Source organism: Vanacampus margaritifer, chromosome 1 (assembly GCF_051991255.1).
Source record: "Vanacampus margaritifer isolate UIUO_Vmar chromosome 1, RoL_Vmar_1.0, whole genome shotgun sequence".
NCBI lineage: Eukaryota > Metazoa > Chordata > Actinopteri > Syngnathiformes > Syngnathidae > Vanacampus > Vanacampus margaritifer.
In genome coordinates, this window is record NC_135432.1 from 34554091 (window position 1) to 34566767 (window position 12677).

The 12677-nt window shown below is 41.1% G+C and overlaps 1 protein-coding gene across 1 annotated transcript; it reads right to left on the minus strand.

Moving 5' to 3' along the window:
• Positions 1–2250: 2250 nt before the first annotated feature.
• c1ql2 (complement component 1, q subcomponent-like 2) lies at positions 2251–4630 on the minus strand. The gene is made up of 2 exons (XM_077573306.1): positions 3749–4630; positions 2251–3308 (listed from the first exon to the last, which is right to left on the minus strand). Exons 1-2 carry the CDS (start codon positions 4343–4345, stop codon positions 3129–3131), a joined length of 777 nt encoding a protein of 258 aa, XP_077429432.1. The 5' UTR covers positions 4346–4630; the 3' UTR covers positions 2251–3128.
• Positions 4631–12677: the final 8047 nt, after the last annotated feature.

The following is a 12677-nucleotide window of genomic DNA, read 5'->3' on the forward strand; positions in this document are numbered from 1 at the left end:
AAAACAAATGGAGGCTTGCTGACTCAAAATACCCGCCAGCTATTGTGGAGCAAAGGACAGTCAGGGAACTTGGAACATGTGAGCAGCGGTGCAGGGCACGCTTTGCATTGTCTTACTAAAGTCTCCAGGCTACGCTGCGATGCAGCACACAAACAAAGCTGCCTGGAAAAATATACAGAATTCTGATGTGAGATTAAAACGCATGCTGAGTGTATTGCCTGTAGACCTTATCATCATTAGAATGATACCCAGTGGAATGTAATCTTCTGTTTAGGTCTAATTTGGATCAGTACCAAATTGAACACAGTCACTGCATGTGCATGATCTGTGGTCATTTTTCTCTCTCCATCTGATCACTTCCTGGTTCACGGAAGTTGACATTGCAAAAATGATGAGAACCTACAATTTCTAATTATAGAGCAGTATGTTTGTTGTAAGTACAATACATCAACTTTAAAAAAAAAAAATGTTACTTTAAATGCATTCCTCAAAGAATATTCTGCCCTTCAGAAGTGCACCATTTGAACTTGTACAACCTTAGAGCGCCCTCAAGTGGTTGCTTTGTTCATTGTTTTTCTGAGAAGAGAGAATTCCAATGTGGCAGCGCGCAACGCCGACTCGTTTATGTGCTACGCAAACTGTTGGATCTGGTTTCGTTGTTGCTTTGGACAAGAATTGTCCGTTAGTACATGTGATGTTAAGAAAATAACACTGTGTATTCATTTTAGTTAATTTAGGACAGTTATTAGAGATAAAAGACTGTTGTGCAATGTAACTAGCTACTAGCATGAGAGTGTGTCATGTATAGTTAGCTAATACACATTGTTTGTTTGTTTTTTTTAGTTTTACAACGACGTAAAGAGGGTAATGGTCATTGTTCAAATAAACAGCCCAAAAGGAAAACAAAGTCTGGTTATTTGGAACGTCGTTAACTCGCTGTCTAGCTGGTGAAATCTAGAAGCTTCGACGCGAGGACAGCATAAAGAAAATAACTGAATAAATTAAACATGTAGCACAATATTAGTGTTTTCTACCATATGGTTCATGGAGAATGAATTTGAAATTCTGAATTTCTATAGCAACACAAAGAAAACTGAAAATAAATGACCAGATCCTCGCCAAAATTTAAATGACCTTATGTCTGCACAAAATGCGATGGACATTGGTTTGCAGTTTTTTGTGCACAGCTCTATTGTAAATGGTGATCAATTAAAGTTAGATTACCACACCCACCTAAGTGGGTCGAAACTCGTTCTCCGCATTTGACCCATCCCCTCAGGGAGCGGTGAGCAGCAGCAGGAAATGCGATCAGGAATCATTTGGTGATCTAACTGCCCAATTCCAAACCTTAATGCTGAGTGTCAAGTAGGGTAGCAATGGGTCCCATTTTATATAGTGCTTGGTATGACCTGGCCGGGTAATGAACCCACAACCTCCCAGTCTCAGGGTGGACACTCTACCACTAGGCCACTGATTAGGGTAATGTTAGACACAACCCCAATTCCTCATTCGACAAATCAGGACGAAGCACGTCCTTCCAGTTCAGGTCGCTGGCGGAGCCCTGTGGCAAGAAACTGCTACAAAGCACCTGTAGAAATAATATCTACAATGTTTTTGTTCAGCACAAAATGTCTTCAAGAGTTATTTAAAGATGACCATATCTGTTATGTTTAATTTTCGTTCATGTTTACATACACTCTAAAAACAGAATTGTTGAACCAATTTAAGATTACAAATTGAATTGTTGGCCAACTTAATAAAATCCAAAGTGAATATATTAAGTTAATATATTCACTTTGGATTAACTTGATTCAATTGTGTGTTACCAATTGAAGCAATTTTATTATTAATATATTAATATTATTTACTGTATATAAGTTTATAATCTTAAATTGGTTCAACAATTCCCTTTTTTACAGTGTGCATCATATCATATACTGTATGTTCTACTATATAGCTAAATGACCTGTACATGTATTTATCTTTTGTCCAAATATGCCAGTAATAAAGAAAACAAATTCCAGTTATAGTTTGGGTTCAAGCCCTCATGTCATCAGCTCGGAATGATCGTAGTTGTTACTCAGCACACAGGAAGTCTGCTAAACCGTTTTCTGTTTTGGTCATGTGACCTAAGGCCAATATAATAACTCACATTTTACTTGGCTGAGGAGAAAAGCCTTGATACCTGACACATTTTTTGTGAACCAATTTTTATTGATATATGATAGGACTTCAAAATATAAATAACTGTACACTTTATTGGGTATTTCATCAAACACAGTCAAACCATTTTGATTACCAAAAGAAGCAAACAAAGAAACAATACCTCTGCCAAACAACAGAGCTTAACTATTTTTGATTTTTGTTGTTGTTTTAGCCTCAAGATTGTAAAGTCTGACAGTTTCAGTTACTCCACTCCTGTCCTTTGCTGACACTGTTGTGTATGATCAGATGGGTCCAACTCCCCTTTGGCAGTTTAGATGATAGGACAAGAATGGACATGTGTGTGTCCGCCTTTGGTAAGTGTTAGTTCCAATTTGGACATTGATGCTATGCTTGCATTTGGAAGAAGAGGGAAAAATACACACACATACATACAATAAACCCCACCATGTATATTTTCATTTCACAAGTTTAGTTTTACATGTATAGTGAAAGCCTGGTCATATCAGAACCTGACACAAGACTCATAATTGTTGTAACAGCACAAAACACAATAATAGTATTAAATCATTGTACATAACCAAATGCAAAACCTGATCAGACATTAATATGTGCTATGTATTTTTTAATACTTTAATACTTAACACTGCAAATACAGTAAATGGATGCATTTAGATGGCTTGTTTATTGCCATTGTGTCAGATTAATATTTGAAATGTTGCTACATATGGCCAGGTTTTAACAGCAAGATTGCACATCTTATCCGACTGATGTTTGACTTCCAAAGAACATCACGCACCTTAATCCACCAGAGACTTTAAGTAGAACATCGTATTCACCTCTGCATTGAGGAAGCTGTCCATCAATTGACATGAAGCATCTTGTGTGTTGAAGGACACAAAAACACATTATAACCATATACAGTACGTCCATGAAAATAACTTCACTTCTGATAACAATTTGACCTAGTCCGGGTATAAGATGAAGCCAGAGAAGGTGCTGTATTTGTTATTATTGCCTCCATGAGCTTTCCCGCCATCCAGTTTCACGTACACTTCGTCGCCAGAGTCCAAGTGCAACACGGCACTGTTGCTGGCGTAGTCATAGTTTTGGTCTGCATCCTGAGCTATGGCACTGGCTCGGACCTGGGAAATCAAGGAGAGTATTTGACATTATATAACATATTTTACAAAGCTGCTGTGCTAAGGGGAATTATTCATTCTTGAAAGATTTTATTTCAATATTTGGTTTATAGACCATTTAAAGAATGGCCTAAATGCTTATCTGCCAATTCTCCCTCCCCTTAGCAAAATCAATCCACATTATTACGCAACACCTGATGATACATCATCAGTGGAAAACAAGAACGTGCGCACAGCTCCCTGTGCTCAGAACTAAATCTTATCTCCTCACTATAATTTCATGTTGACGCCTGGTGCTGTTATGTTATTGTTTTCGTGCGTAAAAGTGCACCTTTTGTTGAGCAGAGTGGTCTTTTCATTGTAGCCTATACATGCAGTAATCAAATCGTTTATTTATTTTTTGTCAAAAGTAGCCTACATCCAATTTACAATTAGTAACTCACCTGTCCATTTTTACACAAGTCGGCCCACATGCTGGTTCCGTCTCCTCCTCGCATCAGCACATGATAAGTGAAGTAATAGATCCCGGACACATGGCAGGTGAACTTCCCGGTGCTCGGATCGTAGAGGTTCCCCAAGTTTGTAATCACGTCGTCAAACCTCAGCACCTCGTATCCTTCGTGGGGGTTCTTAAGACCAACATAAAAAGCGACCCGGTTCCCGCTGTTTGTAGAGTTCGTACCGTCTGTTTCGCTGTGCTCTGCCGCTGCTCCGGTTAAAGCGGGGAAGGCGAGTTTGCTGACGCCGCGCTCCCCTGGTGGACCCCTGGGTCCCGGGGGTCCTGGTTCTCCCGGCGGACCTCTGAGTCCCGGTTTTCCCGGTCGCCCCTGTTCCCCGCGGCTACCTTGCGCCATCGGTGGTAGTGGCGCGATGCCGTTGACGGTCGGGGTTTCCTCCCCGGCGGCGGCTCCGCCGGGCTTGGCGGTGTAAGGGTCGCATACCATCCGACAGGTGCCCATCATCTCGTAGTAATGAGCGGAGGTCTCCGAGGAGCGCAGGAGGAGAAGCGGCACCGCAACGGCCAGAGCCAGCAGAACCATCACGACAGCGGTGACCACAGCCAACAGTGACCACTTCCTCCGCGCGGTTCGGAGACCAAGGGACGACAGAAAATCCGCGGAGCCTCGGTGCGGGGTAATGATGAAAGAGGGTGAAAGACTTTTACAAAGACAATAAAATAAGATCAAGTTAGTCGAGCGCGCATCACTCGGTCCAACACCTTTCAATGGGAAAGAGCGCCTTATTTGGAACAGTCTGGATGTTGCGCGCTGGCAGATGCGCTCATGCAGCCCAGATGCGTCCAACAGCAGAGGTGCCGAAGACGAACCCGGAACACGATACGACGCTTTGGTTTCAAATTAAAACAGCAGCAGCATCAAGCATCACCTGTCTATGCTATACAGTATGGCCAAGACAAATGTTATGTATCCAATAAAAAGATCAATCATAATGAAACAAATCCAAATATCAGAATATTGATCTTCTATATGGGAAAAAAGAGAAACAGGAAGTAGGCTATATACCTACTTACAACTTGACATATGGCTGACTCGAGGGATCACAATATGAGGTTATTTAAAACAGGCTTAAGAAGAAGTCAACCCAGAATTTTTCTTGACAAAGCAGCCCCTAGACGAAACACAGTATTCTGATTAATATTGCCTTTGTGGAATATGAATAAAGTAGCAAAAGTACACCCATTTTTATCCATTGCCACTTGCTGTTGATTAAAAATGACATCACAGTTGCTCAGGGCTCAGGTAAGAACCAATCATGGCTCACCTCTTTTCTGAAGCTGCACTATGATTGGTCATTACCTGAGCTCTGAACAACTGTGATGTCATTTTCAGTCGACAGCAAGTGGCAAAGTGACCGCTCCTGAGATGGATAAAATGTGTGGATTTTGCTACTTAATTAATATTTCGTAAACGTAATATTAATAAGAATGCTGTGTTTAGATTATAGTGGGGGCTAATACAATAATTGTAAGGGGGAAAAAAATCTGTTGACTTCTCATTTAAGACTGCCTAAATTGGTTCGATGAAATACAGACATGCACATATTTTACCTTTATAAAAAAAAAAAAAAATTTCCATGCATCTGGTTAGGAAGCATGTCTTTGTGGTCTCCCCAGTAGCGCTGACGGAAAATTGTGGCTCCCTCATTACTGAAATTGCCCATTCCTGATACTGGGAGAAGCTACACAGTTTTTAATCTAATTAGTTTTGACAGTGTATTTCAATGCAAAATGTATACAATCATAGATTGATTACTATACATTAAGGATGTAATGATATCCAAACGTCACAATATTATCATGATATGAACTTCATGATACGATAATTATCACAATATCGTGGGGAGGATGGCCATATTAAAAAAGGTCACAATATTGTAAAAAAAAATAAAAAAAATAGTTTATACTAAAAAAGGTTCAGTATTGTGCTTTAGTACATAACAGCAATGCACATAAACAACATAAATCCAAACACAATATTGAGGCACTTACTTTCTAATGCACGCACACATTGAGTTCCTCCATACATCAACTCGATTCACAAGCATATTACAGTATTACATTCCCCTTTATCTGACGATTAGCGTGGATTTTAAACATAGAAGGGCAAAAACATGCCATATGAAAATTAAACTGCACTAAAAAACTAGAGAGGGTGCTAGAACTGCACAAATGCAAATCAACTTGACATTTTTAACAGATGTTCTGCTTTTAATATCATGACATGAGAACAACAATATTGTGGCAGTTTTAATATCGCAATATCACAATATTGCTGTTATCGTTACAGCCCTACTATACATACAGTACATACATACTATAAATGGTAAATGGACTGAATTTATAGGCTATAGTGCTTTCTACACCATATGGTGCTCAAAGCACTTTACAGTGGTCACATTCACCCACCACCCTTATACATCTGTATGTTCACCTCTTGCTGATTTGCTTAAATTTAACAAATGACTAATTGAGTGTGTTTGTGATTGGGGGCTATTTCGACGAGACTATAATCCTGGAATGTGAAAAGACAATAGTATAGATTGATAGAGAGTCGGTGAAGGGAATGATGTGTGACTTACACAGGTAGAGATCCTCATAGAAAACTCTTTGAACAACCACCGTTGTTGCTCTATGTTAATATTGCCTTGCTGTGTTGTTGTTCTTCGCAAGAGTATTAAATAGTCATTGAGCATATCCAGGTGTCAGATATTATTAAGTCGTTTTAAAGATGCATTGTGGAGTTTGTCTCTATTTTACTCAAGACTGCCACCTATGGCCTAAAGCGCAACTGCAGCCTTTCTGTCAAGATCGTGCATGCTGCACGTGTGAGTATGTGCGCTCGAATAAGCGCTTTGTTTTTGTTTTCAGTTTTCTTGGGGTCTGAACTGGTGTTTGGGCTGTGTCCGAAGCCGCGCCTTTTGTTTTTTTCATTCCATCCCAATTGTGTCGTTATACGCTAACTTGATGAGCATGATGCCCCGAACAATCAACACTGAAGGGAAGATACAAGTTGATCGGCACAGTCACAGTTAAAAAGTCAGGGCTCTTTGTACTCCTCTGGGCATTGGTGGAGCATGCATGATGTAGAAAAAGCTTCAACAATAACATTTTAAACTCCACCATGCCAATTTTAACTGTAGGCTCAATAGAATAGTCACATGCCCTATTCAGTTTTATACACAGTGCATGAAGATATGTCAGGCTATTGTAGTGTCACAATTTGTATCACTGTGGAAAAAGTGTTTGTGTTTGTGTTTGGAAAATATGTTTGAACCTGCATGACATTCAGCAGTTGAGTCTGCCTATAGCACGCTGTTATGAAATCATTTTCTGAAAATAGGCTACATAATGCCTGAAAATAAAATGTAATAAAACTCAATAATGTAAGAATTTCACCAATATTGTAATAGAAAAAATCCTGACTGATATTGTAATAAATTTTTTACAGATAATGTAATACCTAAGTTTTCTACATTTTGTGTTTTTGGAATCGAAGCTGTGTTAAATGTTCCAAAATTGAATTCAACCCCTAAAGTGTATATTTAACACTGATTTAAATGGAGGTCAGTGCTGGAGTTATTTGACAAAATTATTTTAATTATTGTCGAACCAACTGTTCAGCAAGTTAATCAAAGTAAGCCCCACCCACTTGAGTAGAAGTGCTCTGCGCAAAGACTTCTGAGATATGATATAAGGTACAAGTATTACATTAGGGTGCTAATTGCTCATCAAATAGCCAAAGGAAGACTGATGTTTGTGACATGAAGGGGAACTCATGCACTCCACCTGCCTCCCCCAGTCATAGGCTGGGGAGTGGGCTGATAATGAATGTAAGGAACGGAACAGACATGTCACCACCTGTGAGTCCAAGCTCCCAGACTGCGGAAATATATTGGACATCTTTTTCCATGAGGTCAAGTCTAACGGGCCCTGAATTTAGATTCTTGGGAGGAATTAAGATTCTGTAACTTTACACAGAACCTCATTAGCACATACAGATTTACAGGGGGTTAATAGCCATTTTGGTACATACAGAATCTTTTGCCACTCGGGCAGCTGTGCACTTACCATGCACATCAGTTGTATTGCATGTGCTTTATAGTGCAGGTGTTTCATGTTTATTAAAACTCGAAATATCTATTAAAGTACTGATTGGATTTGTTCACATTTTTACATGAAGGAGCAAAACTACTAAAACACATGCTGGAAACCAAGCACCTGAAATTGGAGCATATTCCTCACATCCACCATAAGACTTTAGAGCTCAAGGTGACAAAATCTTCTGAGGATGAACAGAAGGCTTTACTGAAGCCTGGTGGTCACACCAGCAGAACCCGACACCCCCCCACAAGCAATTTCAAATTGTGTTCCGCTCAGCTTTTACTCCTGAAAACATGACTAGCACGGAGAAATGGCATGAAAGCCATGAAAAATCAGAAGGGTAAAGCAAAATAGAGATTCATTTTCAGGAAGGTCCTGGTAAATTCGAGAATTACATCGACAGCACCATTATCATGCATTGTTTTGCTCACTCACTGAAAGATATATAAATATATATTTTTACAAAACCTAGAAAAATTCAGATTTAGGCAAACTGTCGCCTCTTTGTTCCCGACTATGTTAAAAGACAGCACAAATGACCTTTATTCAGGATTAGTACAGTGAACTGTATCTTGCGGCTATGATGAGCCATGCACGACACTCTGTCCACATTATGCACTGCTGCTGCCCTGTGGCACTGTCGCGCTTTTTTGCCACATTGCATGTGAGTGCACACAAACCATACAGTGACACAATTGCATCAGTCTGTAATTGTCTTCCTATTTGCATTGATGGTTGCCCAGATTTGCATAAAGACAGAAAACACAACGTCGGTTAACTGCCTGCCATTGCAAATAAAGCTCAAAATTGACTATACTGACTCTCAGGAATATTATGTAAAATGAGCAAATCATGTTGTAATGTGGAGTGTCACAGCGTATGTGTGAAACTCTTGCTGAGCCACAACAAGACAACTACGCAACTTGCAGCATCAGCTCCTGTCTCAACATGTGACCCTAATCCCCGATGAGGACGCTGAGGACTCCGTTGCCCTGGAAAGCACATGAAGAAATGTCTTTTTTCATGACACCTTGTGACACTGATGCCCTATCCCATGTCAGCAGAACATTAATATTTTATGACCATGTGCTTTCACTTCTGTGCACCTTAACGGTTATCCAATAAGTACACTTGGAGCATCTGACTGGAACTACCTTGTCACACTTCTCAGGGCTCCTGATACCATCAAAGTTGGTTAATAAGCAATCCAATCATAATCCTCAATTTTTGGTTGAGAGTATTAAGCAGAGGTTGTTTCTTGATTGATTTGACTTGTTGAGCTTATTCAAGGGCAGCGTGGGGGAATTTATGGTTATTCAACTCACAGTTCTGAGGCGAGGTATTCCAATCTTTGGCCTTCCTTCTGTGGCGTTGGCTCTATGATCTCCTCGTGCATGAGTGGGTTTTCTCGACATTTCCCCCTAAGGCCCCGTACAGACGGAAGCAAAGCCGGCTTCGTTCCTCAAACAAATCTCGTACACACAGAAGCATTTCAAGACTTGTGTGTGTCCAAAAGAAGACGCTGAGGACGTTTAACGGCTGTAATGTATATGCCAAGTCTGGAGTGGCGCTGTAGCGCAGCCACGGGGAGTTAACGGAAAGCGTAGAAGAAGAATCAGCGAAGAAGACGGACACAAACATTTTTTTTTATTGCAATCTAGAGAACAAACCTGGCTTTGCATGTATCAAAACAACATGAAAAAGACGAACAAGAAGTGACAATGGCGGGTGATTCAAGTACAACACCGCTTGTTGAGCGTGGGAATAAAGAAGCAAAACATTTTGCTGCAAAAGCACAACCAAACTAAGGAGGCTGCGCAAAACGACTACGACACGGCTATCCGTCATTGTTGTTGACAGACTGACAGTTCGCGCGCGCTCATGCGAGAATTGGCGCATACGTCATTAATCTGCGGCAATGCGTCGTCATCGAGCTGCGACCATTACGTCATCACTGGAGGAGTATCCTGCATATGGTGTCCAGACGAGAAAAAAAAAGAAAAGGTGTCCAGACGGGTGGCGGAGTGGTTACCGTCACTTCGGTTCGGTGCAGGTTGGCGTGAGTTCGCTTCCCACCTGGGAGACCATATATGTGTATGAGTGCACCAAAATAAAATAAATAAAATTGGTGTCCAGACGAACGCGTACGGCGCGTTTTGAAATCTTTCCACTTTGGAGCCCGGTTTCAAAAGTGATCAGTTTCAAGCTCTGAAACTGCGCCATCATGTGGACGAACGTCCTAAACGGTAAGAAACTTGTGAGGATACATTGAAACAGGCTTTCGTGTGAACGGGGCCTAAAAAAAAATACATGTTTCTGAGGTTAATTAGCAACTCAAAATCAGTTATTCTCAACTTGTGGATTGGGACTCAAAAGTGGGTCACTGACAGTTAAAAAAAATTACAGTACAGTAGTCTAATACAGTATTCAGATTTTTCAAAAATGTACTGAGGCATACCAAGTTCCCATATAGAATACAATACTGGGTAAGCGTCAGGAAGTGTTACTTATTTGTGCTCTAGTCACTAGCTACTCTGTAAACAAATACAGTGCATATCAGCCTTTGGGTAGCAGACGTCAGCTAGCAATATGCTTTTGGCGGTATATCAAATTCCTTTGAAACTGCGTTTAAAAATGTAGCATACTATGTATATAAGATGCCATTTTTAAACAAAAAAACATTGTTGTTAACGTGTATAAAACGGGTCGCTAACATTTAAGAAACACTGTTCTAAACAGTCTGTGAGTGTGAATGGTAGCTTGTCTACATGTGTCCGTTTGGCTGGCAACCAGTTCAAGGTATACCCAAAGTCAGCTGGGATAGACCTTTTGCACCGACGTCACATGATCAGCGATAACGTGACTGCCCTATGACGGACGGCAGAAGGGAATGACTCTTGAATTGAAGTGGACGGGACACCGAGCTACTAAGGGACTTAGCATCTGTTATTTTACAAATTAAAAGTTATCATTGCCCATCGAGCCATGGAATCTACTACGTCAACTGAAGTTTGACTGTTGGTTAAAGTGGCACATTTAGTCGGGGCACATTTAGTCGGGGCTCATAGAGCGCGATATTTACATAAAATTGGAGACCGCTAGTTTGGAAACAGACTCTTAACTTCGGTCGCCTGCTGTTTTTTAACAAGTTAATCAAATAGAGGCTCCAGAGGTGGCACTTTGAAAATATTTTGAAGATTGGCTGACTTTGAAAATTTCTGAGAACCAGCCAGGGAGGGGGCAAAAGTGGTCAGGGAGGCCGCCCCATAGCGCACCTATGTCGGATATGACAGGCGAGAGCCCCCCCTACTGAGGCTCCAGAGGTGGCACTTTGAAAATATTTTGAAGATTGTCTGACTTTGAAAATTTCTGAGAACCCGGAGTCTCGTTCGTTATCGGAATTAACCAGACAAATCGCCCCACCAACTAAGAACGGCCATGCACCACTACCCACGGAATCGAGAAAGAGCTGTTAATCTGTCAATCCTGTCCGTGTCCGGGCCGGGTGAGGTTTCCCGTGTTGAATGGCCAAATTTGCCGGAATTCACACCGCTCGACCTACTAGTTAATGCCTTATCTCCTTACACTGGAGCTGATTTAAAAGCTCGTCCCTGGCTGGGTCTATGGGACGAGATGCTACGCCAACACCCATGGGACAATATACCTGGTCAAGGGAAATGTACACATTCCGTTCTATATTGACACTGTGATGATGTTATGTCATTATGTTGACTGGCATGGAACAACCAACATGCAGTATATTAATGATTATGACTCAGAAAGATTGAGATCCAGAGTTTAAAAACTTCAAGCACGAAGACCTATTAAACAGTCAAATGCACTCAATAGTTTTGAAGAAGGTACATTTAAAAACTAAGCTGCGTGTGTGCAGTTGGAGTGGACGCTAACTATGTGGCTCCTTAATGTGATTGGAAACACGTAATTCAACACCTCTATTACAATCTTTGTTGGAGTGTATGTTTGTGAGTAAAATATATGAACATTGATCTACTAACCTGGTAAAAAAATAAATAAGAAATGATCGCTGCAAATCCGCAAATACTGTTAGGGCTGCCTGGAGTCCTTTCGGTTGATTGCTGCAGGCCACCAACGACTTTTATCTTCATCAGTAGTTATGCAACAAAAAGCTACGTTTGGTTTACACCCTTCTCTATTTGTACAATCGACCGGACAGCAAGATATGACCATTTTAGAACATAATCGATTACAGGACTATACGCTGCACGAGTTTCAATGGTGTCAATATAGGCAAGTGGTTCTCTTGCCGTCCAACGTTCCGGAGGGGGCGTTCCTGTCAGGGCTGTGACGTCACGTGCAAAAAGTATATAGACTATCCCAGTGAGGACCAGTGATGCAGAAAACGGGTGGATAGATGGAGTTTATTTATTATAGTGTGGTTTCCACAGAGAGACGAGTGACTGGTGCCTAAGGAAATTGCAAATGTTTTTCAAAGAAATGGGAGACAAACAAGTGGCCATGCCAGAACGGGAGTGACAAGAGGGCAGGACAGCAGGCATGCAGTTGTGTGTGTGTGTGCGTGCGTGTGAGCATGGGTGTATGTGTGGGTGCGTGACAGTAATGCACTGCTGTGAGCCGGAGGGATTCAACCTTTTGCAAGTGGCAAAGGCAGACATGATGAAGTCATGTTGACAGTCTGTAACCTTCGGTCAGACATCCTTTAACACAATTTTTGGTTTTGCTCATGATTCTAATCCCAGGGCCAGTTGATC